The sequence below is a fragment of the Rhamphochromis longiceps genome, linkage group LG14 (assembly GCF_057381845.1).
Source record: "Rhamphochromis longiceps isolate RC_006_pf linkage group LG14, R_longiceps_female_GT1.1, whole genome shotgun sequence".
Taxonomy (NCBI): Eukaryota; Metazoa; Chordata; class Actinopteri; order Cichliformes; family Cichlidae; genus Rhamphochromis; species Rhamphochromis longiceps.
In genome coordinates, this window is record NC_140570.1 from 10,298,766 (window position 1) to 10,322,949 (window position 24,184).

Here is a 24,184-nt window from a genome sequence, read left to right on the forward strand (position 1 = left end):
AGACACCCTGAATATTTGGGCTTCTGGATGTCTGCTTATAAGTCATCTTTAAAATCCTCTGCAGATGAAAGTCTTTCGGGAGGAGAGCGCAATTAAATGAAATTTCAGACTTTGCAGCAATCACTTAAAGGCACAGGTGGCAGAACTGATCAAAATGACAGTGGATGGCGTGTGCATTTCCACGATATTACTTCCCCGTGCTGGTTAGAGAGGGAGATGTAGATAGTTGCGCGCTGTGGCACTGGCAGCAGTCGTGGTGGCAGGGCCCTATATGATATTATTTCTGCCCTGCCTGACTGAGCTAAATGAGTTCCGTGTAATAACCGGCTCTGTGTGCAAACAGCCCCGCGTGATGGCTGAAGCCACAGCCTGAGCATCCATTTCTAGATCTTTCCCTCTCCTTTCAATCTCTCCCTTTCATTCCCTCACTCGCTCATTTGTGTGGCATCGCGCGTGTGTACGGAGGTAGACAGGAAGGCACACAAACACGCACACACTGTTGCACTCTCTCATTTCCTCTCTTACTCTCAGTTTTTTTCTTCACCCGTATGGGAGTAAGCCTGAGGTCTGATGTTTTTAAGGGTATTTCTTTTTCCGACTTATTCCTTTCATCATCCCCTTATTTAGACTTTCTATCTGTTTTACTTTTTTTATGAAGACAGGAGAGAGAGAAACACACACACAGAGTGTGTGAGAGAGAGAGCGAGAAAGAGAGAGACATAGATAAGTATTTTTAGCTCTATGACCTATTTCTCCAGTGCTACCTAACTGACTGTCAGTCAGCTGCACTGCTTTGGGACTTTGCGTGATTTCCAGCTAGGGAATTTGGAATTTGTAGTTCTGTTTGGTTGGAACTTGAAGTCCAAACTAAAGGCGTGGTAGGAAAGGAACAGAATATATTAAGCCTCTAGTCTCCTCAACATTATTTCTTCTCTCTTGTCAGTCCCCATTTATATTATTCCCAGTGTCTGTGCGCGTCCACTGGTTCCCTATCAGGAGTTGTTGAGGGAGGAGTCAACAAAAAACCCCAGTGCCTGCTTTCCTCTGCAGCACTTTAATAAGGATGCACAGTGGTGTGGGGAAGTGGGGGTCTGTAGGTTTGGTGGGGTGGGCTGGGGGCCACTAATAAACACACACACGTAGCCACACATGCAGACACACGTGCGCACCCAGATACAGAGGTAGGGAATCCATCGCCTTAATAAGAGGCCAAGTGCAGTGGTGATAAATCTCACCTGAAGGAGCTGTTCACAGGCAGATTGCCTTACCCTGATGTACTGCCCTCAATGCACACTGCAGCCAGTTATAGGCTATATACACCCACCCACGCGCGGGGATGTATGCGCACGCAAACACAAACAATCAGCGCGCATAAACAGGCACGCACGAGCGATAGCCGCACGCATATGTAGAGACAAACAAACGCAAGCGGCAATCGTGAACAGACACATGGACATGGTGGGCCTGTGATTCACAGATTTAGAGGGTTTCTCGGAGAACCACACCCAGCGGACAAGCAGGCAGACGCACAACTCTTCATTAAAATCGCATGCAGCAGGTAACACAAAGCGCTGACAGAAACGACACGATCTGTTGCACGGCCCTGCCTGTTTCTGCCTCCCTCCGTCAGATCTCTCGTCATGTTCAAATATGCAAACAGTCAGTTGCAGACACACACACAAACACTCGTGCACATACACACATGGCCATACCCAGTGCTGTGACAGCCATTCGAGGAAACTGACGCTTTCCAGCTGGTAGCGTGGCAGACGTCCGCTCCTGCACAGACACAGCCACACTCACACTCCTGTCTGTCCATCTGTCTGTCTGTCACTGTCAAACTGAATGTGCGGCCTCTTTGTCTTTTTCTGACTGGCGTGCACGCTCTCAGTCACACACACACACACACACACACACACACACACACACACACACACACACACACACACACACACACACACACACACACACACACACACACGTTTTCATTAACCTGCATACAGGAGTAGGACTGCATTAGTGCATGCACTCCAAATGTATGTGTCTCACTCTTCAACCCAATTTTTTTTTACTCTTGATCTGCGTTTGCCAGACCACATCTCTCTACAATACTTCATCAATATGCATGCAATATCTGCTAGTGTGTGTTCACGGGCAGCCATCCACACATATTTCAGTAGCCCAGCCTAGATATACTATATACACATACAAATATCTATATATTCCTACTACTGCAGCCTTGCAGTCTTCAGAAGAACAGAAAAATGTGTTGCTGTGAACAAGTGCACATGCACACACAGAAAGAAGAGAGAGAGAGAGAGAAAAAGACAAATCATTCGACTGAGAGAGAGAGAGAGAGAGAGGAGGAGAGTGGAAAAGAAATTGAATTGGGGATGGTGAGGGTGGAGGGGCATGAGGAGGAGGAGGAGGGGTGAATTGGTAAGGGTGATATTGCATAGTTTAATCTGTTGAGTTCAGCCATGGAGGGGCTGGGGTGGGGGAAGGGGAGGCACGGAACAGTGGTAGGCTGCCTGATATTAGTTCTCCTCTGCGAGCACACACACACACACACACACACACACACACACACACACACACACACACACACACACACACTGTGGGCTGGCATTTGTGTGTGTGTGTGTGTGGGTACAGATGGACAATGGTGGATAGGACAGGTGTGTGGACAGGTGTACAGGCTTGAGTATGTAGGCACAAGTGTTTCTACAGGCTCCAAACTCAACCGAGACGTGCACACAGCTACCAGCCACGCTGTCGGCAGCATTTGCTAACAAATCTTAAGTGCAGAACACAATCTGCCCTCAGTCCTCAAAAAGCCATTTACAAGTGAACTACTTCATTTCCTTACAGTTTAATTACCTAATTCCACCCAGTTGGAAACCACCACTGAAATGAAATCCTTTGTTGGAATGGACGTTTCTTGTAATTTCTGATTCCCTCATATTTTCCCCACCCAATAATATGACTTCACCTCTAGGGGGAGCCCTCTGTTTCCCTATCGGTTGGGGAACCAGCTAATTGGTGTGGTTAATTGCACCATAATAGAAAAATGCTGGCGGCAGTCTACGTGCGTTTGAGCGCCAGTGCAACCCTGGGCCGAGGCTCAGTGTGTGCTGAAGTGGACTTCTGCTGGATGGGACTTGAGGGATCACGGAGAGAGTCAGACAATGGCTTACCCAGGGTGGTCCTGGTGGGGTGGCTGTGCTTTTTTTTAAGGATGCTTCTGTATCTACTGCCTGTCAGCTGCACCAGTCTGTTTATTTGTGTGCGTGCTCCCAGTGATACCAGTTACTTCAGTGTTTTCATGGAGGCCTCTCCCTCCCTGCTGTTTGCTTAGTGCAGGCTGAGGCAGACAGCTCAGTGTGGGCTTAGGATTCATACACACATATACACACACACATTCACAAACACACAGTCTGCATGCTCCAGGCACTCTCATTCTCTTTTCTTATCTAATCTCGAGCCTGTGTTTGTATGTGTGGCTAAAGGTTCATATTATTACTGCCTGTGCATGCAAGCATCTCCTCCGTCTGCATGCCTCCTCTTTGTTTTTGTGGCTAAATATTACCCATACAAATGCATATAGCGCCATTGGTGGTGTTACTTTAAGTATTTCTGTGTGCAGGCACCCTTGCACAGGTGTCCTTTCCAGTTTTTGTGCCCTTGCATAGTGCGGATCTGCTTGATTGTCATTTCTGTCATGTCTGCATGGACATTTTTGGTAGTCAGCTCCAGTTTGTTGGAGAGCTGGCTCCATGCCAGTTCATTACTAAAGCGGCTACTATTTCTCCCTGCTCTTGCGAGTCTGTTTGCATCCATTAGTGTAAAATATAGCTGAAATAAACCTGAAATAGAAATACATGTTGAAAAATATCACAGATGAAAACGATTGGAATTGTAAAATTAGTTTTCATGCTGATTGAGGCACATAACCCATGTCTTCATGTGTCTGTGTGTGTGTGTGTGCGTTCACTGATGTGGAATCAGGTTTCGGCTTTTCTTAATCGGCTGTGTGGTTTGATGATAGGCAGTTTGGTTTCTCTGTGTGTTCCCCTGTGGTCTGTGTTTTCACCAACTGCTTGGCTGGTATAGGACCACAGTGGCCACAAGCCAGAGAGGTGCAGATGTTTCCCTGTCTGTGCTAAACATCTGTGTGGAGTAGGGGTGTCAAACATAGGGAGAGGGGCCCAGATCTGGCCTGCCAAAGGGTCACATTTGTCCCACTGCATGGCTTTGCAAAGTGTGAAATGTGCAGCCAAGTCATACCTGCCACTTGTCTGGTGTGGTGGGGCCAGCCTTACTGCACAGGAGCAAAAATTCAAAGGACAATGTTAAAAGTATTTCTAGAAGTTGCTTGAATGATAAAAACATAAAAATAATATTGTTGTTCAGTTACAGGAATTCTACATATGAAGACATGTAGTGACAGCAAACACAAGGAATGTGGAATACTATAGACGCAGAGTTGAAATTGCACTTAATTTTTATTTAAGATATCTTGGAATGTTTATGGTCTGTTTTTGTTCAGTTAAATCATGAAATGATAAAATAATTTAAGAACAAATAATACATTACTCTGGGACGAGATCGCAGATCCGAGCAGAGGAAATGAGCTTCCTCCGAGAGGTTTTGGGGCTCTCTGTTTCCCTCAGCAATGATCCTATCTCTGATTTCAGTGCTGAGTGGCTCAGAATTGAACTGCCGTGCCTCCGCATCGAAAAGAGCCACTTGTGGTATTTGACTTGCATGCCTCCTGGACAGCTCCTATTTGAGGTGTTTCTGGCATGTCCAGCAGGGACAGAGGCTTGGGCTATGTGTCTCGGCTGAGTAGAGCTGGAGGAGGTGGTCAGGGACAAGGCGGTGGACAGATGACACTAAAGAGGGGTAATGGTTTCACAATTTTTAGCTATGGCCCATTTAAATGTGGTTTGTCCAGAATATATGGCCACAAACTAAAAGGCGACACCCTGGTCTGCTTTCTTCCTTATTGACGTTTTAAAAAAACTAGTTCAGCATTTTGGGAAATGTCTCCTTCCCTCTTGATACCTTTACAATGGAGCCATGCTACTTGTTTTCAGTCTAAGATAAGCTGACAATCACCTGGCTACAACTTAATACAACAAACAGTTGCGTCTGTCATGAGCGGCTTTTAAAGCAGCGACTGTGTCGCACCTGCAGATCCACAAGGGAGCACAGGGTGTCCTCTGGTGAATTGAGAACAGCTTCTCTTTTTTTCTTTTTCAATTTCACTGCTATTCAGATTTAATATTCTTTTTAGCAAGCTGGCCAGCACAAAGGCAGACAGAATTTAAGGCAATATTTGGTGATCACACTTTTTCCTGCTGTTGCCACCCACTCAATGTGATTTCTGAATCAAATCTAAGAACCAGCGATTATTACTTTTCAAATCGATGTTGAATGTCAGACCAACGCTCGTTGCTATTTGCAGCTGAATTGGGGGTTTTACTCTCCAGAGAAATGTTTGTGAGAGCTCAAAAATTAAAAAAAAAAAGTGTCCGAAATAAGCTTTCCACACATCCCCTGCCCCCGCTCTGCTACTGTGGGGATCTGCTCTTTTTCTCCCATACTTTCATTCCCCATCTCTTCCCGGATGTCACTTTCTTCTGCCTCTTGCTCTCTCCTCAGCCCATCTCACCCTGCGTCCTCTCTTTCTTCAAGTGGCGTCTCCCAGCTTTCTCTGCGGGTATCTTCCTCCTCGTACAGCTCTACTGCTGTACGAGCCTTCAAACTGGCAAACAGTCATGCGGCTCTCCTATCACAATATAATGAGATTGCAAGCGCCCAAATTGAAAGAAGCCATTTTCTACAGCTGTCAACTTATTATCGAGGAGGGACCGACTTATTCTGGCGCCTCTAAAGGCAGCAGAGGAGAGAGAGGGATGGAGGTGATGGAGAGATCGAAGGGAGCAGGTTTTGAAAAATGGAGGGGGAGGAATGTGGGGAGCTGTTTTACATTTAACATTTTTCTTTTTCCGCTCTCTCCCAGTCTCTCTGGTATTTCAGTTTGGTCACTAGCACAGCCTTGAAGTCCGGGTCTTTTATTCACCATGTTCTTGTTAATATTTTAAACAGCACCGTGTAAGGCTTTCTAGGCCTGTGAACGTATGCGCCCGTTTGAGCGCCTCTCATCAAGTGTGAGTGTTTATTCTCCGTCCTCATGACTATTTATACAAACAGCAGGTACTGGATATTTGTCTCTGAGGGAATGGATTTCTCTATTTTGGCCAAGCTTCTCCCGGCCCATTTAAAATTCAGGCATTTAGGTATTGCTTTTATCCGTAGCACCTCCTAATGAGTGAGTGGTGTCTGAGTGGCTCTGTGGATCTAACCTGTTATTTTCTGGACAGGCCTCTAGTGCAATTCGTTTTTTTCTTTTCCAGTTGTTTATTGTAAACTGCAGGGAGGAGCATGGGCACAGCTCTAAAAGAAAAAAAGTGAAATAAGGTGAGGAAAAGTTCTGCTGACGCACCTTTTACACGGCCGTGAAATACTTTGATGGTCAGATATGCATGGCCGCCTGAAGGGACAGAGCTGAAAGGAGCTTATTCTCCTCAGCAGAAGGGGAGCAGCAGCTCCTTTCCAAAGACATGCAAACAGACATGAGCACAGCATTGATGCCCCAGTCGCATCCTTTAAATGTCATATGTTGGCCCGAATGGTTGCAGAGCTGGTTTAGGAGGTTTTGAAGATTCAGTACACAAGCTGTCAGTCATCACAAGCATCTGCTGGGTCCGATGGCAGTGCTGAGTTTGTTCTTATTTCCAAACAGGACAGCTGATTCTACTTGACATTGTCACAAGAGGGTTTTCCCTCGTCTTTCAGACCTAATTCTGCTTTCATTCTGTGTTGATTGGGGTAATATGCTCTGTTTGTGCGTCCATATTGAGCTGTAGCGTAGTGTGACGTTAATCCAGCTTTTTATTAATGAGCCAGGCTGGTGAGTTTTTTATTCCCGTGAGCTGGTTTACTTTTTGTCTGCCAGTTAGTAGGTTTGTTAAAATGATTTAACAGTAGGGCTTGGTGATATGGCCTAAAATTTATATCGCGATATAATTTGAAGCATGTGCGGTAATGATATATATCACGATATATTCTTTTCTTCTGTATAACGCATTTTCCACACTATAAGGCGCACTTAAAATCCTTTAATTTTCTCAAAAATCGAGAGTGTGTCTTATGTATGAATTCTGGTTGTGCTTACTGACCTTGAACCGATTTTGGCGTGCAGAAATCTGTTAAAAAAGGTTTTAGTACAACTTTGGTAAGCTGCACTGCTTGATGGATTGTCAGAGCATTACGGCTGAGGGGCTTCGCAGAGTAATCTGAGTCCAAAACTCCGTCGGCGTCAGGTCCCAAAGTCAAACAACACTAAGAGTTAAAAACGGTCTAAATTCTTTCATCTTTAATTAAGTCATCAGCGTTGCTGCTTTATCGGGTGTAACAATTAAGTTTTACATCCATGAAAACAGGATTTATTAAATTTAACAGAGTTAGAAGTTAACAGGAAGTTAGCTCGCTAGTTTACACCTAAACATTTCATACCATGTTCTGACTGAGAGATTTTTGAAACTAATTAAAACGTACAGCTCTGCTACCACTTCCAACATAAATGAAGACAGAAAACTAAACAGCAGTGGCGTTTGCAGGGTCACTGAAGTTGGACTACCTGGTATATAATGATTTAGATTTTTAACCGGAAACTCTTTTATCTACACGTCTATCCATGCCACAACCTTCCATGCAGTTAAAGTTGTGGTATGCCTACGTGACCCTGGACCAAGATCAATTATGATGATCCAGGAACAACACCAACGCAGGGCTATCAGACACACCCTAGTGACCACAGTATTTTCTGTGGGATGAGAGGGGGAAGTAATGAGACATACTCCTTTATTAAAGCATTGATTTTGACATAAACAGGAGGTAAATATAGGTGATGCTAATGCCATTAGCTAATGCTTCTGCTCTATTTAGGTCCCAGCCTCAAATAATGTGGCTGCTGTGATAAATGTCAAACAAAGTCCAAATATAGAGCAGGCTGAGCCGGATGGATGATTATCAAAATATCAAACTTTAACACAATTTTTCCACATCTAAAACATAGTCGACATAATATTTTTCATGGCCATCATTGTTCCCTGAGCTTCACCTTGTGTTTACTGTTATAACCAGTGATGAGAGGGGTTCTTCAACCTCTTAAAAGTAAGGGGAAAAAAAGAGGATAAAAGTGGACCTTTTATGCCACGCTGCAAAATTTCCATAAACGTTTGTGTGAGTTCTTCTGAAGGACATTGTTTAATTTAGTGAATTGTTGAAAGGTGCGTGTTGCCTGTTTAAAGTGAAGCTTCATCAGCTTTACACACCAAAGTCTGTTGACAGGTGTTTGCGGAATATGTGTGTGTGTGGCGTTTAAAGTCTTATGCATCTCCAAAGGGACTCAAGTCCCTCAACTCCTTTGAGTCAGCATCAGGTGGGGCTGCAGACTAAAAGAAACCTGAAAGTGATAAAAAAAAACCCGTTGTGGGTGTTGAAATGAACTTACTATTCCTTGTGGTCTGGTCCTCCTCTCCACTTCAGGCTAGACCCTCAAGGCTGCATTAGCCATTACTAGCATAACAATGTCTGAAGTGAGCTGCCGAAGGTCAAATTGCATTGTGGAAAATGTGTGTGCCAGGTTGTGACAAGACAGAATTACATGTGGAATTAAAAAAAAAAGAGTATTTCTGGCTCTGCTCCATGAATTCTGATGATTTTTCTTTTTAAAAAGCCTTTATGAGTCTGGCAGTGGTAAAAGAAGGCAATGCTAAATCGGTGGAGGAAAACTGCATTGTGGAGATACAACCGAATAACACACAAATCTACATCTAATCGTTCAGTTAATAGGCCACGCCCCTTCAGTGGTTGGACAGAAACAAGAAAAAAAAAAGTCAAGAAATCGCTACCAGCCACTACCCTGCACTGTCTTTGTGAGCTCGCTGTTGGCCCTCGATGAGTGCATGCGTGTGCGCGCGCTCGCGCAGTTTTGTGTGTCGTGTATCTATCGTCTGTATATTAGAGTGACCTTGATGTCTGTGCTCAGCAGGAAGACGCTAGAGAGGAGTGATTAACAAGAGAGAGACAAAAAGAGGAGAGAGAGAAGTGCAAAGAAAGATGAAAACGTAAAACACAAAGGGAGGAGAAAAAAAAGAACAGCAGGAGAACAGGGGGAGTGGGAAAGTTAAACACGCAAGTAAAAAAAAGATAGGAAAGAAAAACAGTCTTGGAAACAAGTGAGAGAGCGAGAGAGACAGAGCGAGGGAAACGAGTTGTGAAAGAATGAGAAGCCAAATGAACCGGGGGGGGGGGGGCAAATTAGGGTGGGGTGGAGGAATGACTCACCGCACATCTACTCACTTTTTTCTCCTTCTTCTTCTTCTTCTTCTTCTTCTTCTTCTTCTTCTTCTTCTTCTTCTCCCTGCAGGCAATCTGGAGGTGCAGTCATCAAGAACAGGTACGAAGGGGTGTGGGAGAGGGGTGGGGTGGTGAGGTTGAGTGGAGGGAGGGACAAAGGGAAGAATATCCCACTGCATGTTAATCAAACTCACACTTGTACAGGTGGGAAAATACTGTGCATACATTGTTCTTGCAGTGAGAATAAAGTGTTATATACTCTCTTACTGTACAGGATGTGTGTGTCTGTGTGTATGGGTGTGTGGTGTTAACAGTGAGTGGTCGCCAGCTTGTCTGCTGTGACCCAGGTTATTAGGACTGTGCATCTCCACTCCTACCTACACACACACACACACACACACACACACACACACACACACACACACACACACACACACACACAAAGACTGTAGCTGTCCATGACTGTTCACCCACTGCCCCTTTTGATGGTTTGGGTGTGTGCAAGCTTCACGTTGCTCCTTGTTCTACTTAAAGCCTTCCTCTTTTGACTCACACGCCACACTGGACCTCCTCTTGTCCTTCACCTTTAACCCCTCCCTATAACCTCCATCCTTGTTCTTCCCCTTTGCTCTGACTCAGTCTTGGAGAGGAGTTTTATAAGGAGGCCATCGAACACTGTCGCAGCTACAATGCCCGTCTGTGTGCAGAGCGCTCCATGCGGCTCCCTTTCCTGGACTCCCAGACCGGGGTGGCCCAGAGCAACTGCTACATCTGGATGGAGAAGAACCACCGTGGACCAGGTTTGTGTATGTGTGTGTGTTTTTTAGTGTTTTTACCCATCAGAGTATTCTTCCTCTTCTTCTCCTATGTTGGTGTGTGTGTATGCCAGCTGTTGTGCTACACGAACTGTTCTCTCCAGTCGCTCATCACGCTTCTTCCTTCCTTCCATCCTCTGCTCTGCTTGTTTCTGTCTTTCCTTTTCATGCCTCCTACCTCTCACACCTCAACTTTTTTCCCCCAAAGGGTGTTTCCTCATTGCTTTTTCCTTCTCTGTAACATCAGTGTATTTTGGCACTGAATCAGACAGCCCTGTAGGCGATGTTACGCCGCTGGCACCAGCTATTCCAGAGACAACACACTTATGTGCGTGTAGTTTTGTGTAATGCCTGATGCATTAACCATTTTGGTTTGTACAATTTATTTATTTATTTTTTGCTTTCTGTGTGAGTCACTTTCAGATAAAACTTTATTTTCAGTGTAACCCAAATTAGAATTGAACTCACTTATTGAATTTTTAAAATAATTTTTAAGTTTTATTTCGTTTTTGTAGATTTAAAGTTGTTTTTCTTTGTTTAATTTCACTACTTTTTGTTACTGGCCAAATAACTTTGAACAAAATTGCCACATTTTCTAAAACCACCAAACAAAACTTCATTGTTCATTGGATATTTTACACACGCACATTAACCCAACACAGCACCATCACACTTTTCTTTGGAGTGGTTTCGTCACACTGAGATCCAATAACTACTATTATAGCATCCAATGGTGCACAGAGGACACAATATGATTTTTCCTGTAGTGTCACATACCCATACCAACATTTGTGGCCACATTAGCTGGCATCAGGGCTGTAGAGTGGTGAATGACAGTTAAATAAGCTACATTTTTGTAGTTTAGTGGTAGTTCAAGTAGTTAAAGACAACATGAAACACTAAACATATAAAGGCTAATTTACACCACTGAGCCCTCCTCAAAACTGATATACTGTAGATATAACTCCGTGAAGCTGGATTTAAAAAAACAAGTGCTTAAGGTTTTAAAAAAATGTTTAGCACCATCTTCTGACATCATGTGGTTGGTTGGTTGTGGTTAATAGCCTTACATTAAAGCAGTGTTTCCCAACCTTTTGGAGCCATGGCACATAGCACACAGCACACCACCAAACAAAAAATTTCACAAAAAACATATTGACAAAAAACATGCACCAGCTATAGCGGCTATAGTTTGTTCCCAATATACCATTTTTGCTTTCTTCTGACTACTACTCATGCTAGGACCTTCCTCTGGGTTGGACTTTTCTCCAGGACCCAGGTCAGATTGACTACTTTTGCTTTTCAAATATTTATCTATTGCTGTTACACCCTGCATTGTCGCATGACAATGTAATTTCTTCTTCATCTTCTTCTGTTTAATTGGCAGTTGGCAACCCGTTTAATTGGAGCAAGAAGTTGTACTGCCCTCTAGTGGAAGAGAATGTAGTAATTGTTTTGCCCGTTACGCTGGTCGCTTAGCGTACCAATCAGGTGAAACCATATATTCTTCCAAGGGACACCTGATCATTTCTCACGGCACTCCTATGCGCACAGTGGTTGGGAAACACTGAGCTAGCTAACATAAGCTAATATAAGTCTATTATCATCAACCAACCACATGACGTCACGTTCCGTACTGACAGAAGATGGCGCTAAACATGTTTTTAAAACTTTAAGCACCTATTTCTTAAATCCAGCTTCACAGACAGAGTTGCATCCATGCCGGTTTTTGAGAGCAGGGCTCCATGGTGTAAATTAGTGTTTCATGTCATCTTTAGAAACACACAAAACAGTCAAAAGTAATCTAACTACTGAAAGCACAACTTGGGTCATAAAAGAAAACAGGAGATTTTTTTATTTTCAGCTTTAATTTGACCATTTGCAAGTTTCCACTCTAAGTACATCACTTTCACTAGTTATGGCCTCTCCTGATTTTATCCTGTCCGCTCTGAAGACATGGCCAGGTTAGTTAGCTGAGGGTCTTTTGTAGTATTATATTTTTGTTATATCACATGTACATATATCGTTTTTTATAAGCACCCATTCACACCCAGTCACAGAAGCACTTTTTTAAATGTTTTTTTGCCCAAGTGCTTTCTGTCTCACATTCACACTCCGGTGAATGGATCAGAAAGCAACTTTGGTTCAGTATCTGTCTGTATACTATACTGGAGCAGCCAGGGATTGAACCATTAACCTTTGGATTACTAGATGACCTACTCCACCTCATGAGATGAGCTGCTCTAGCCCTCCTCAAAACAGTTTCAGAGCAGTTTCCCAAGAACACCAACTTTCGGATGAATTACTACGAGATCAGGTTGACACATAAATGCAGGGGTACTTTCACAGGGGTCACTGGTGGTCACAAGATGGTAACAGCAGGGTAACACCAATGGCCAGTGGTCCCTCTAGAGTTTCCTCAACAAGGCCATTTGGGCTAAAGGCTCACAACACCCAGTAATGATAGTACCAGTGATGAATGTACTGAAGTACAGTTATGTTATATAATGTATCTGCTCTTTATTTATTTGTTATACTGTTTTCTCCTTCTACTTCACTATGTATTTGCAAGTTGCAACTCGTACAATTTATTTTAGGTCTTATTTTGCCGAATATAAAAATAAATCTTCCAATAAATGTATTATAGATAAAGTGACACGGCAGTATATAAGTAATTAGCTGTAATATAAATATTATATACACAGAATACACAGAACACTGCATAATTAATACTTTAAGTAAAACTTTTACACTGTTATTTAAGGATGAAGACTTTTACTTAAAGGGTGTAATGCCTATTTCACTACTATTTCAAGCAGAAGAATAAGAATAAATGTTTAGTTCTTATGCAATGCTACCTTTTCTGTAACACCATCTGTGTCGGGCCACTGCTCTGCACACGAGCTCTCGAGATAAACTAAAATAACAAACCTGAATAAATAACTGCGAAATGTTGTAAAATATAAAATGTGTTAGCGTTTAGCACCGCTGTGTCTACAGTCGCTCACAGTCTCTGGATGTGGGCTGTCTAGTTAATGATGTAAAACACCAAAATTAGTTACTTGGTAATTTATTCCAGCACATCAGACTTTGACATGCCAGAATTATGATTATTTAATAACCTACTTTCCTTCATGTACTAATTAATGTATCAATCATGCCAGTATGTGTGTTCCTCTGTATTTCAGGTCACGCTCCGGGCCAGTTGTACACATACCCCGCTCGCTGCTGGCGCAAGAAGAGACGGCTAAACATCTTGGAGGACCCGCGGCTTGTACCGATCGAGTTCAAGATAGGTGAGTAGGAAATGGGATGAACAGAAACACTTGAAAGAAACTGCAGAATATCTCAACTATGTTAGGTGTGGTAGACATTGCTTATAAATTCAGAGTCACACAGAATATCTCTTTTCTTTGAAAACTTTATGGATGTTATTGTATAACTAACTTCAGTGGAGTGATCATATTTGTAGAAAACTTTAACCTCATACTTAAGTAACTTTTCTTATTTTCTTATTTTACCAACATTTTACAGCAATTGGTTAATGCTTTGAGAAAATTTAAAAACAGCAATTTTCCACAAGTGTTATACAATCATATGACGCTAAAATGGCCATGATCATTTCAGCCTCTGTGCCGTGGAGATGCTAAAAGTCACTGCAGTTTCATGAACAAGCCAAATGTCGTGTCCTCGGGGCTCTGTCAGCTCGGCTGTGCACGCCAGCGTGAAGTCGTGCTCTCTGCTGCTTTCTGATTGTAATCGTCTCGTTCCACAGACTACGAGGCATCTTTAAAGAAGGAGGGGGGGATCCCAGACGGTCCCGTGCTGGAGTCGCTGCTTGCTGGGGAAACCCTGGACAAGAAGGTAGAAACCAAGGAAGAAGAGCCCATGAGCGAGTGTCAGGTGAGACGCTGCTTCCTCTTTCCTCGGTCGTTTCTCTCTCTGTAGTTCTTTGTTGCTCTCCACGTCTTGTTGTTTTCTTCTCATGTCAGGCTGTCTGTCTTTTTTTATCCATCTGTGTTTGCGTTTCTTTGTCTGTCTATGCCTTTTTGTGTGTGCGCGTCTCTCTCTCTCTCTCTTGGAGTGTGCGTTTTGGCGGTGACATGGGCTCCTGCGGCTCCTGACAGCGTGTGTGTGTTTCCCATCACTGCACTTGCGGCTTGTTGTTTTACGGGGATCCCGCTCAGTTGTTTCACAGACTTTGAAAATAGTTTTCTTTTTATCTTCTTTACATTAAAAGGAAACATAACTTATGTGCAAAAACTTAATGCTCATCTGTCTGGAGTATTTCACGAGCTCGAGGCTGCCGCTGTTGAACTCTCACGGACAGCTAATCAATCAGCAGTTGAGTGAATAGCGCTCACAGTGGCCCTTTGAGAGCTGGAGTCGTGTTTAGGGCCTCTAATCCGGGGCTTCCCCCAACTCCTGCTCTTCAGCAGGCAGGCGTTATACCGTGTGTCCCATCAAACACTCAACTGTCAGCTTTTTACACTTTTCTTACTACAATATTTGAGCTCAGTGTCTGTGATATTCCACACATGAATATATTTGAACAAAGCTGGTGTCTTTGTTAAAATAGATGTTTAGTCCTACTAAAGCTCTTGCTAATAGAACGCTAAAAGCCTCTCATCCAAGAGGGGCACTCCACTGATTTTACGCATAGTCTTCAGTTTATTCATCACAACGGACTCTGCACAGCCTGTGAAGTTTCTAATGAATAGGCTGTAATGCATACTCAAGTGAACCTTTTTGGGGTATTTAGGACACAATGGAGTTCGGTAAAACAAGCTATCAAGTTTTAATATAGGAAGTGGAAGTATGTTTTTGTTGGCTGACCCAAAAGGAAGAGTATGTCTGACACTTCTGCCTGCCTTTACTCATTCTGTTATGCCCCCCTCATCCCATGATTTGCCCAGTTTTATTAGATTTTCATGATCTACCTGTTTAATTGAGAAAATTGTGATTCAAATGTTGTCATATTTTATTGCAGCAAAACGGTGAAAGTATTGGTTATGTTCAGTGTTAATAGTGCTTTCATGCTGGGATCATCCGAACAAGTTAAAAACAGCAGGAAAGTGCGCAATTTAATTTAAACATACGGGCTCATGCAGGGTAAAAGGAAAAATAAATGACTTAAGCGATAAAAGGAAAGGAAACTAACCTGTATGACAGTCCATCTCTCCCTTTCTGTTTCTATATCTCACCAACAGAAGCTGCTTGTTGGGGATTTCCCTCATGAGCTGGAGGCGGATGACATGGATGAAGATGTTCCGAAGCGCAAGAACCGTACCAAAGCACGAGTAAGGAAACAGGGACATTTCAGTCTTTTCCACAGTAAATTACTTACTTGTTAATGTGGAAGAGCAGAATCAGGAAAAAACAAATGACCTAGTCTGAGCTCAGAGTTATCAGCTCTGAATCTGTGTCCTGTCTGTAAGACATAAAGGCACGCAGTGCTGGAGACGTGACAGTGTATAAGGAATGATTACTGGAAACTTCACATAAATGTAAAATATAAGTTAGAAATCTTTTCGTGCTTTTTCTGTGTACCAGACTTTGAAGTGAAGTGTCATTACACAAAACTAGAAGTTATTGCAAATAAATGCAAACAGATACAGTGATTAAAATCATGCTGGGAAGACCTCTTTTATAACATCTTTGATTAGATCAGACAGGTCTTTTTTTCCCCCCACACTCTTTTTGGGGATCCTATGGGAAGATAATCAAGTGTTAGCAATGCATTCTGAAAGTCACCACACACAAACTCTCTCTCTCTCTCTCTCTCTCTCTCTCTCTCTCTCTCTCTCTCTCTCTCTCACACACACACACACACACACACACACACACACACACACACACACACACACACACACGCTTACACATACACCAGGGTTGCTAATTGGAACTGTTGCTCCCCTGCTAGGTGTCATCAGCCCCCTCCTGCTGGAAGTGGAGCTTTACACTGAGAGCAGATGATTAGAATGCAAACGTGTGTGTGTGTGTGTGTGTGTGTGTGTGTGTGTGTGTGTGTGTGTGTGTGTGTGTGTGTGTGTATTGTGAAACAGTGAGTGAGGAGTGTGCTGCTATGCTGTCTTTATTGTGTATGAGTGTACAAAACTTAGTACATAATAAGCGTGGAAGTTCAAACTTTTATGATTATATTACATGTATTTTTACAAGTGTGTGTGTGTCTGTGTGTGTGTGTGCTCTCTGCAGGCCTATGGTGTTGGGGGCATGAGAAAGAGACAAGAGCTGCCTGCCATTGAAGACAGAGACAAGCCTTATGTCTGTGACAGTGAGCGTCACATTTTCTATGGATTCATTTAAGTTTCTCCTTTCTCGTTTCTTCTTGCAAACGTAGATAAATCTAATATTATACACTGCGTGTGTGTTCCAGTCTGCGGGAAGCGCTATAAGAACCGCCCAGGGCTGAGTTACCACTACACTCACACACACCTGGCAGATGAGGAGGGTGAAGAAGACTCAGAGCGACACACGCTACCCTTCCAACGCAAGAACAACCACAAGCGTGAGTCTGCACTTATCTGTCTGTCCATTTGCAGGTTGTTGTGGAGAGTTTTCAGAATATTTGTATTCAAAACAGACTAAGTATAAAAATTTTCAGGGTCATACCAACCATCCTTCATAATCACAGCTGATTGCCTTGAAGTTACCCCAGTGGCATTAGGGATGGGTACAGTGCTGACAAAGCCAAGTCCAGTGTGCACTTGTGTGCATTTTATAATAAGATTTAAGCTGAGTTTTCAGCTCTCTCTTATTCACATTTTAGAACCTTTTTCAACCCCGGTCAAACAATGTGAGCTTCCTTAGTAGAAGAAAAAGGGGTTAAACGTGCATTATAGGACACACCACACCCTGTAGTGGGACTGAAAGTTTGCACTAGTTTGAGTCTGATGGACGCAGATTGTCACACTTTTGTTCTCTGTTAACTTCAAGTCTACAGAACGTGGCACATGACACTTCAATATTAGCATGACTGCCCTGAGGCAAAGTTAGCCCTAGGGTAATTTTGCTCTTTTTCTTTTCTTGCAATGTTTAACCTTTCAGGGATTTGGCTGCTGTAGCCCTGAGCTAATGTCACTGTCAGACCTCATTCAAACTTCTACTATTACCACTGTATCAATACTGTATAGAAACTTTTCAGAAGTGACAAGATAGCTATTTCTGAATGTACAAATGCATCATTATAATGTAGCATACTTGCTATTCATAGGGCGGGTTGAGGGAACACCAAAACAAGCACATGATCATCAGTCATGTCAGTCGCAATGATGAATGTCTATTTGAAATAAAGCACAACCACAGTGTTTAATATAAGCAAAACAACAGATACATTTTTGTATATGTTGATTGTGTGCCTGTGATTTGTGCCTGCCCTGCTACCTGCTTTCAGAACGTGCACACACAGACCAGTCGCTGTGAGGTTCCTGCCACAAATCTGGGTTTGACAAACTTTAGCAGGAGCTGAAGTTGTTGCTTTTACATGTTTTATTTACTCCTGCAGCTTTGTAGGGTTTCCTGCAGCAGCAGGATCAATACGTGCACCTGAGACAATGTTCATTTTTCAACATAATTATTAATTATTTCCAACACATAGAAAGGATGGGTCATGACGTGTGAACTGTTGATGTCTTCGGTAAAGTTCAAAACATTGTTCATAAATTCTCAATCACTATTTGCAGTTGTGATTTTATGAATAACTGTGAGCCTGGGTGTTTACTGTGACTAATCTTAGCACAAAAAGTGAGGACATTTGTTTTCGGTCGATCCTTTTGTTGTTGTAACAATGCTTGTCTAATCGATGCAATGAATCTTATACTGTTGGAAAGCCTGTGTATTTCCCCTTACATGGTGCCGGATTTGAAAATTAATTTGCGGGTTGAGCAGCAGAGTTGCCAACTTGCCAGGTCTTCTCTGTCAACGTCAAACAGCTTCTGCTATTCACTAGCTGGGACCACATCCTCATTTTAGGTTTGACAGCATTTCTAGTAGTTAATGGCAGATGGCTTGAACATGAATTGAGGCTGTGGGTAGAGGAAGGCTTCAGTGGCGGTGGCTCCCAGGCTGGGTAGATCCGCATGTACTAATGAGTAGTGAATGAACTGAAAAAGAGGAGGGAGGGTGGCGTAATATATAGAGAACCGGAAGGGTATGAAGGTGTGGTCCCAATCCTGAAATTCAGATGAGTTATCTCCTATTGACTCTTGTTTTGAACTCCTGGTACCCAAGATGGTGACAATTAGGAGCCTGATTGCTGCCTGATAGTGGTCAGCTGGTGTCTGCTCCAAGCATGCCAAGTTTGACTGATCTGAATAGGGCCTGTGGCATAGAGCAACTTTAAGATGATGCTCTGTAAAACCAAGATGCAGCATTATTTGGAGCGAGCACTAGTTCCATATAACAGTTGATATCAGATATAGGCTGTCCCAAGAAGACTGTGTTTCCTCATCCTGTCCACATTTAGGAACCGCAGTCTTCTACAGATTTACAGTCAAGGTGTGGAGGATGATTTGGCCGACAGCTCTTTACCCAGACAATCCAGAACAGACTGAACATAGCCACAGAGAAGATTTGGCAACTTTTTCATTAGAGCAACTCACATACTCAACTCTGCTGCTCAACCCACAAATTGTCCTCACAAACATGGCACTATTTAAATGGAAATAATCAGACTTTTCAACAGTGTAAGATTTATTGGGAAGAATGGGACCAGATGGTAATAATGACAGCACATTTAACACATTTATTGTGAGATCAAGACAAATTAGATATGTTATCACATAGAGACTGTTTTGTGTGTTTCTGACAACATTAAAAAAAGAACTTTACACTTGTGATAGACTTACACCATGCCATCTCTCTTTATGATTTCAAGAGTTAAAGGTGCAATTCATCTAATTAAATTCACCAACTAAAAATTAGTACTTAGTCAAAAAAGGTCTAAGTCATGCATCCATTTCTAAGGGCCATTGGGAGATCTGACCAGGATACTGAAAGTTAGAGAAATGAAATTACCCAGACTGTAAAGGTTCTTCTACCCAACCATCATCTATTTTACTTAATTGTATACCTCAGCCTTTGCTGTGAATGCATATCAGTTGTTAATGAGCTTTTAACTGGCGCTGATCAATTTTGAAGAAGTGCTAGTTTACAAGTCATACTACAGTAAGGAACATTTCCATCACACTCTTTAGACATCAACTTCTAGTGTATGTACATTTTTTTTTACAGGATGCAATATGGCTGCAGCTATCAAGGGCCTAATGAGAATCTCTTAATGCAGTGGTCCATAATATCATGAGGTAGTAATGATGATAGCGCTCGCTAATGCCTTCAGCTCTTCTTGAAGAGAATGTCGACAGCTATGCTGGGTTACAGATGAAATGTTTTTTCAGACTGACTAAAGTATCTAAACCATTAACTAGCGTTTTGTGACATTCATTAGCTCCAAAATATGAACTCTAGTGTATATAGTGATTTTTTTCCCAATCTCACAACATTCATATTTGTAGTTCTGACTGAACAAAAAGGAAGTAATAACAATAAAAACAAAATGAAAAAATATGGGTAGCTGCACTGGCATCTTCCAAATTATTCTTTTTAACATTAGTATTCAAAATTTTGCAATGGATGTATGCATTCCCATTCTCTGTTTGTATGGTGTGTGTATAGTAACACAAACGTTTAAGGTGGTGCGCTTAACAAACATTACACCCGCATTAGCAGCGCCTTTCCATAATGATGTTACAATTAAGCTTAAAGCACAAGTGTGGCCAAATGCTGTTAAAATGTCAGGGTTTAAGAAAGGAAATATAAAGTGACTAAACCCGCGTAAACACAACACAGTTAAAAGAACTTGAAATGCAAATATTTAATTCATTTTAGTTCAATTAATTTTTATTTGCATAGGAAACAAATAGAAACACCCTACAATAATACAACCCCCCCCCCCAACAATCAGAGAACTCCCTGTGAGCAAGCACTTGGCACCAGTGGGAAGGAAAAACTCCCCTTTTAACAGGAAGGAACGTCCAGCAGAACTGAGCTCAGAGAGCAGCAGCCGTCTGCCATGACCAGTTGGGGCTTGAATATGGGAGATATGTAGTCTTGCTTGCTTGTGGCAGTTTATAACCGTGCTGCAGCGTTTTGGACTAACTGCAGTCGGCTAAGCACTGACAAATTGACACCTGAATAATGATTATTATAATAGCGAAGCTGGATCGCTCTCTTAACGTCTCCGAATCAGAGAAATTGCTTCACTTTTGCTAGTATCATAGATGGAAGAATCTAGTTTTAATGACTGTGTTAATCTATTTGTCACAAGTTAGATTATTGTTAAAAATCAATTCCAGGTTCCTCGCAAATGGTTTTTATAATTCCTTATAGGGACAATGTTGTAAAGGTTAAAACACAATGACCTCTGTTTCCTGTATGAGTATGAAAAAGGACTGGGCCAAGAATGGACCCCTGGGGGACCCCATATAAGCACAGGGTTATTGAGGAAGATGTAACCCCTACCCACATAGCAAGCTGGTCTAGCCTAGATCTGGTATCAAGTCGGCACTGCTGGCTGTCTTCTGGTGTGGTAAGTGGTATGTCATCCAGATATGGGCCAGGCCTGCCATAGATGGCACTGTCTATGTGATGGCATGCCATATCTGGCCCGATTGTGGTTTGGTTTATGTGGCCCAGGCTAATAGAAAACAGGTCTGGCCCAGATCTGGCATCAAGCTGGCACTTCTGACTAACTGGTGTCATGACAGAGTGTATGTCAACCAGATGTTGGCCAGGTCTGGCAATGATGGCACTATTTATGTTCCTATTTTCCTATTTTAGTTAGAAGACCCAAGTGCCATGTTGCAATACTATACTGCTATGGTAGCCAACGGTTCAAATGCAGGTTTGACAGGTTTGTGAGTGTACACTTTATCCACTACCTAGTGACGGTTTACTCATCTTTGCCAGTGGGTGGCTGTAGCTCAGGAGGTACAGCAGGTCACCTACTAATTGGAAGGTTAGTGGTTCGATCCCTGGCTCCTCTAGTCTGCATGTCAAGAGTGAGAATGTGTGTGCCTGTAGTTAAGAAGCGCTCAATTTCGAGGAAGTGTATGAATGTGGCATGTTGTATAGAGCACTTTGAGTAATCTGGAAGAGTAGAAAAGCACTATATAAGAATCAGTCCATACAGAGTTTCGTCATATTACTTTTGCACTATTATGTTCCGGCGGATGTTGTTATTACATGGCTTGATTAAGGTACACATTAGGCTGACATCTGGGGCCAGAGCTGAAACTGTTCTGGGCCAGCACAGGGCCAACAGTGTGTCTGCAACTGGCCTTGTGCTGGCCCATGTGTGGGCCACATCTGGCAAACCAGATCTGGGCCACCAAAGGGCCGTCATTCTTTGTGGTATGTGGGCCATGTGTAAGCACATTGTGTGGGCCAGATCTGGGCCATACCAATTTTGCTATCTGGGTAGTCTAACTGTAAAACCTTTGTTGGTTAAATAACATTTAAACCATTTTCAGCACAATTCTTTTGATTCTGAAGAAGCTGAGAGATAAGAATACCATGAAATACAATATTAAAATCAGGGCTAAGGTTTTAAAAAATTACATGAATGAATACTAAAATGACAGAATCTTCTAGGTCAGTAATTTTTATTGTTAGGAGGTCATGTAAAACTTTTAAAAGCACAGTTTCAGTGCTGTGGTGTGCTTGAAATCCAGACTTGTAGTACTGTTACAAACTGAAGCAAAGTTGTAAAGTATGTAAGGTGTTATAAAGTTTATTTTAGCTCCTGCTGAAGCGTCCAGATCACAATTCTCAGAATTATATTCATTTTGGATTAATTAGACACCTTGTGAGTTCAGATGCAATGCAAATGCTTCCTTCCAGTGCAGGGACCAGTGAGTCCAGCAAAGCACACATTAAACAAGCTGATTATTCGACTTTAATGAAGGAATATTTTTTTATGCCTCATGCCATACTTTAATCACTGTTGACTCAGCCAAACTGATTTTTTAAAATGATACGGCTGCACACCTGGTTTGGCAAATGCAGTAAACTGTAGTTTAGAAACATTTGCACGCAATGTAAACAGGCCCATCACATTTGATAACTTCAGAGAAATCATGTTCACTGTCACTGAGTTTTCACTAATTTTTCATAGAAACCATTTAAACAGGAATGACACAGGTGTAACAAACGTAAATAATAGTCAGTTTCCTGTTGGTTTTCCAGTGAGGTTGCACATACAAAACAGAGCCCTGTTTCCCTAAAGCATTTTAAGGCCCATTGTAAGTCTGCTGACGACAGTCTTAGTAAAAAAGATGCCTTTGGGAAATGGAGCCCAGGCCCAGGCACTACATGAAGCAGTTTATTAGACTGCAGTCAATATATATGTAATTGCTTACAACTGTCTTGAACACATTATTGTGCATCATGAAAAAAGTCACACCTCTGTGGACATTTATTCTCTTTAAAACTCACCTTGGTTTCCTCTCATGCCACATTATTCCCTGTGTTATTTTTACCTATTAAATAAAATGAACTGTGAGAAGTAAGTGTGAAAATGATTGAAAACTGGCAGATTTCCCAAAGCTATAAAGGGGCCTTTTGCAAAATCTGGAGGGGCACAGGTTTGTACAGACATTATATGGCATGAGACTGTCCAGAGATCACTTTTGCAGTGTGATTCACTGAATGGTACTGTAGTATATGCAGAACGCTGCTGTTGGTGTTTGGGATCCCAAGCCTGCACTTAGCACAAGGCTACAACGGCTCTGCTAAACGTATCATGGGTACGATAAGAGAGCAATAAGTGCCAATGAACAACAAGTAAAGCAAATATTTAGGTTTCTATGAACAGGTTGGGAATCAGGCCTCGACTCTTGATCCTGTCAGCTGCAGCATCAAAATTGCTCTGCTTTTTTTTCTTTGGCTATTTGTTCTCATCCCCCGGACCAGTTTTCTATTGCCGTGTTCGGCGTTCAGTGTTGTCTTCTGTGTGTGTGTGTGATTTGTTTGTTTTTTGAAGACTTCTTTTAAGGACAATAGCATGCATTTATCCTACGGGAGATTGTGTTTTGGTCAGTAATCATGAGTAAATTGGCTACAGTTGTTCACAAAAAAAAGGAAAAAGAAATAGCTGTGGACATTTGAAAGAAGAGCACAGACGAATCATCCTCTTTCTTTGTTCCTCCTGGTCTTAAAACAAGCAATTTGCTCAGAATAGAGCACACAGATAAACACACAAAACACACACATCCACGTTATCTGCACTGCAACAATGTCCACAGTGAAACCACGCTGCCTCAATTAATTGGCAGTGTGTGTTTTGTGTTTTTAAACTGGCCGTTTGTCTGACAGGACACAACAGTCCTTTATATATATATATATATATTAGGGGTGCAACGATATTCGTATCGATATTGAACCGTTCGATACAGTGCTTTCGGTTCGGTACGCATATGTATCGAACAATACAACATTTGTAATTTATTTTATCAATTTTCCTTCTGACGATGCTGTCTGTGTGGAGCGCTCAGTGAATCTGTGTTCGACTACTCCGCCTAGGCTGCACTGTCGAGCGCAGATCCACTGAGCGCTCAACACAGACAGCATAGTCAGAAGGAAGAGCACAGGGCAAGCTAGCGAGACAGAAGTTAAGCTCTCCTTGCAACAGGCAAATTGACCCTCATTCAGATCTGGCGTTTGGAATTATTTTGGTTTTCATGTGACGTATGACCCTGAAGGTAAGCGAGTCATGGACTAAAGTAAAACAGTATGTTGGATGTGCCATGCAATGCTCAATTACATTGGTGTGAACTAGTGTGTTAGCGCAGTTAGCTCGTTAACGTGTTGGCCGTCTAGCCCCATGCACGGAGCGATTGGCAGTAGCTCGTTAACGGAGA

The 24,184-nt window shown here is 42.4% G+C and overlaps 1 protein-coding gene across 1 annotated transcript in view; it reads left to right on the plus strand.

Moving 5' to 3' along the window:
* Positions 1 to 4,805: 4,805 nt before the first annotated feature.
* Positions 4,806 to 24,184, plus strand: part of dpf1 (double PHD fingers 1) — a 49,257-nt gene continuing 29,878 nt past the window's right edge. Inside the window, exons 1-9 of the mRNA XM_085380636.1 lie at positions 4,806 to 4,905; positions 5,668 to 5,927; positions 6,029 to 6,036; positions 10,072 to 10,232; positions 13,436 to 13,543; positions 14,023 to 14,150; positions 15,458 to 15,547; positions 16,464 to 16,542; positions 16,645 to 16,776. Of these exons, the coding sequence (XP_085236762.1) occupies positions 4,806 to 4,905; positions 5,668 to 5,927; positions 6,029 to 6,036; positions 10,072 to 10,232; positions 13,436 to 13,543; positions 14,023 to 14,150; positions 15,458 to 15,547; positions 16,464 to 16,542; positions 16,645 to 16,776 (1,066 nt within the window). The remainder of the gene's footprint in view (positions 4,906 to 5,667; positions 5,928 to 6,028; positions 6,037 to 10,071; positions 10,233 to 13,435; positions 13,544 to 14,022; positions 14,151 to 15,457; positions 15,548 to 16,463; positions 16,543 to 16,644; positions 16,777 to 24,184) is intronic.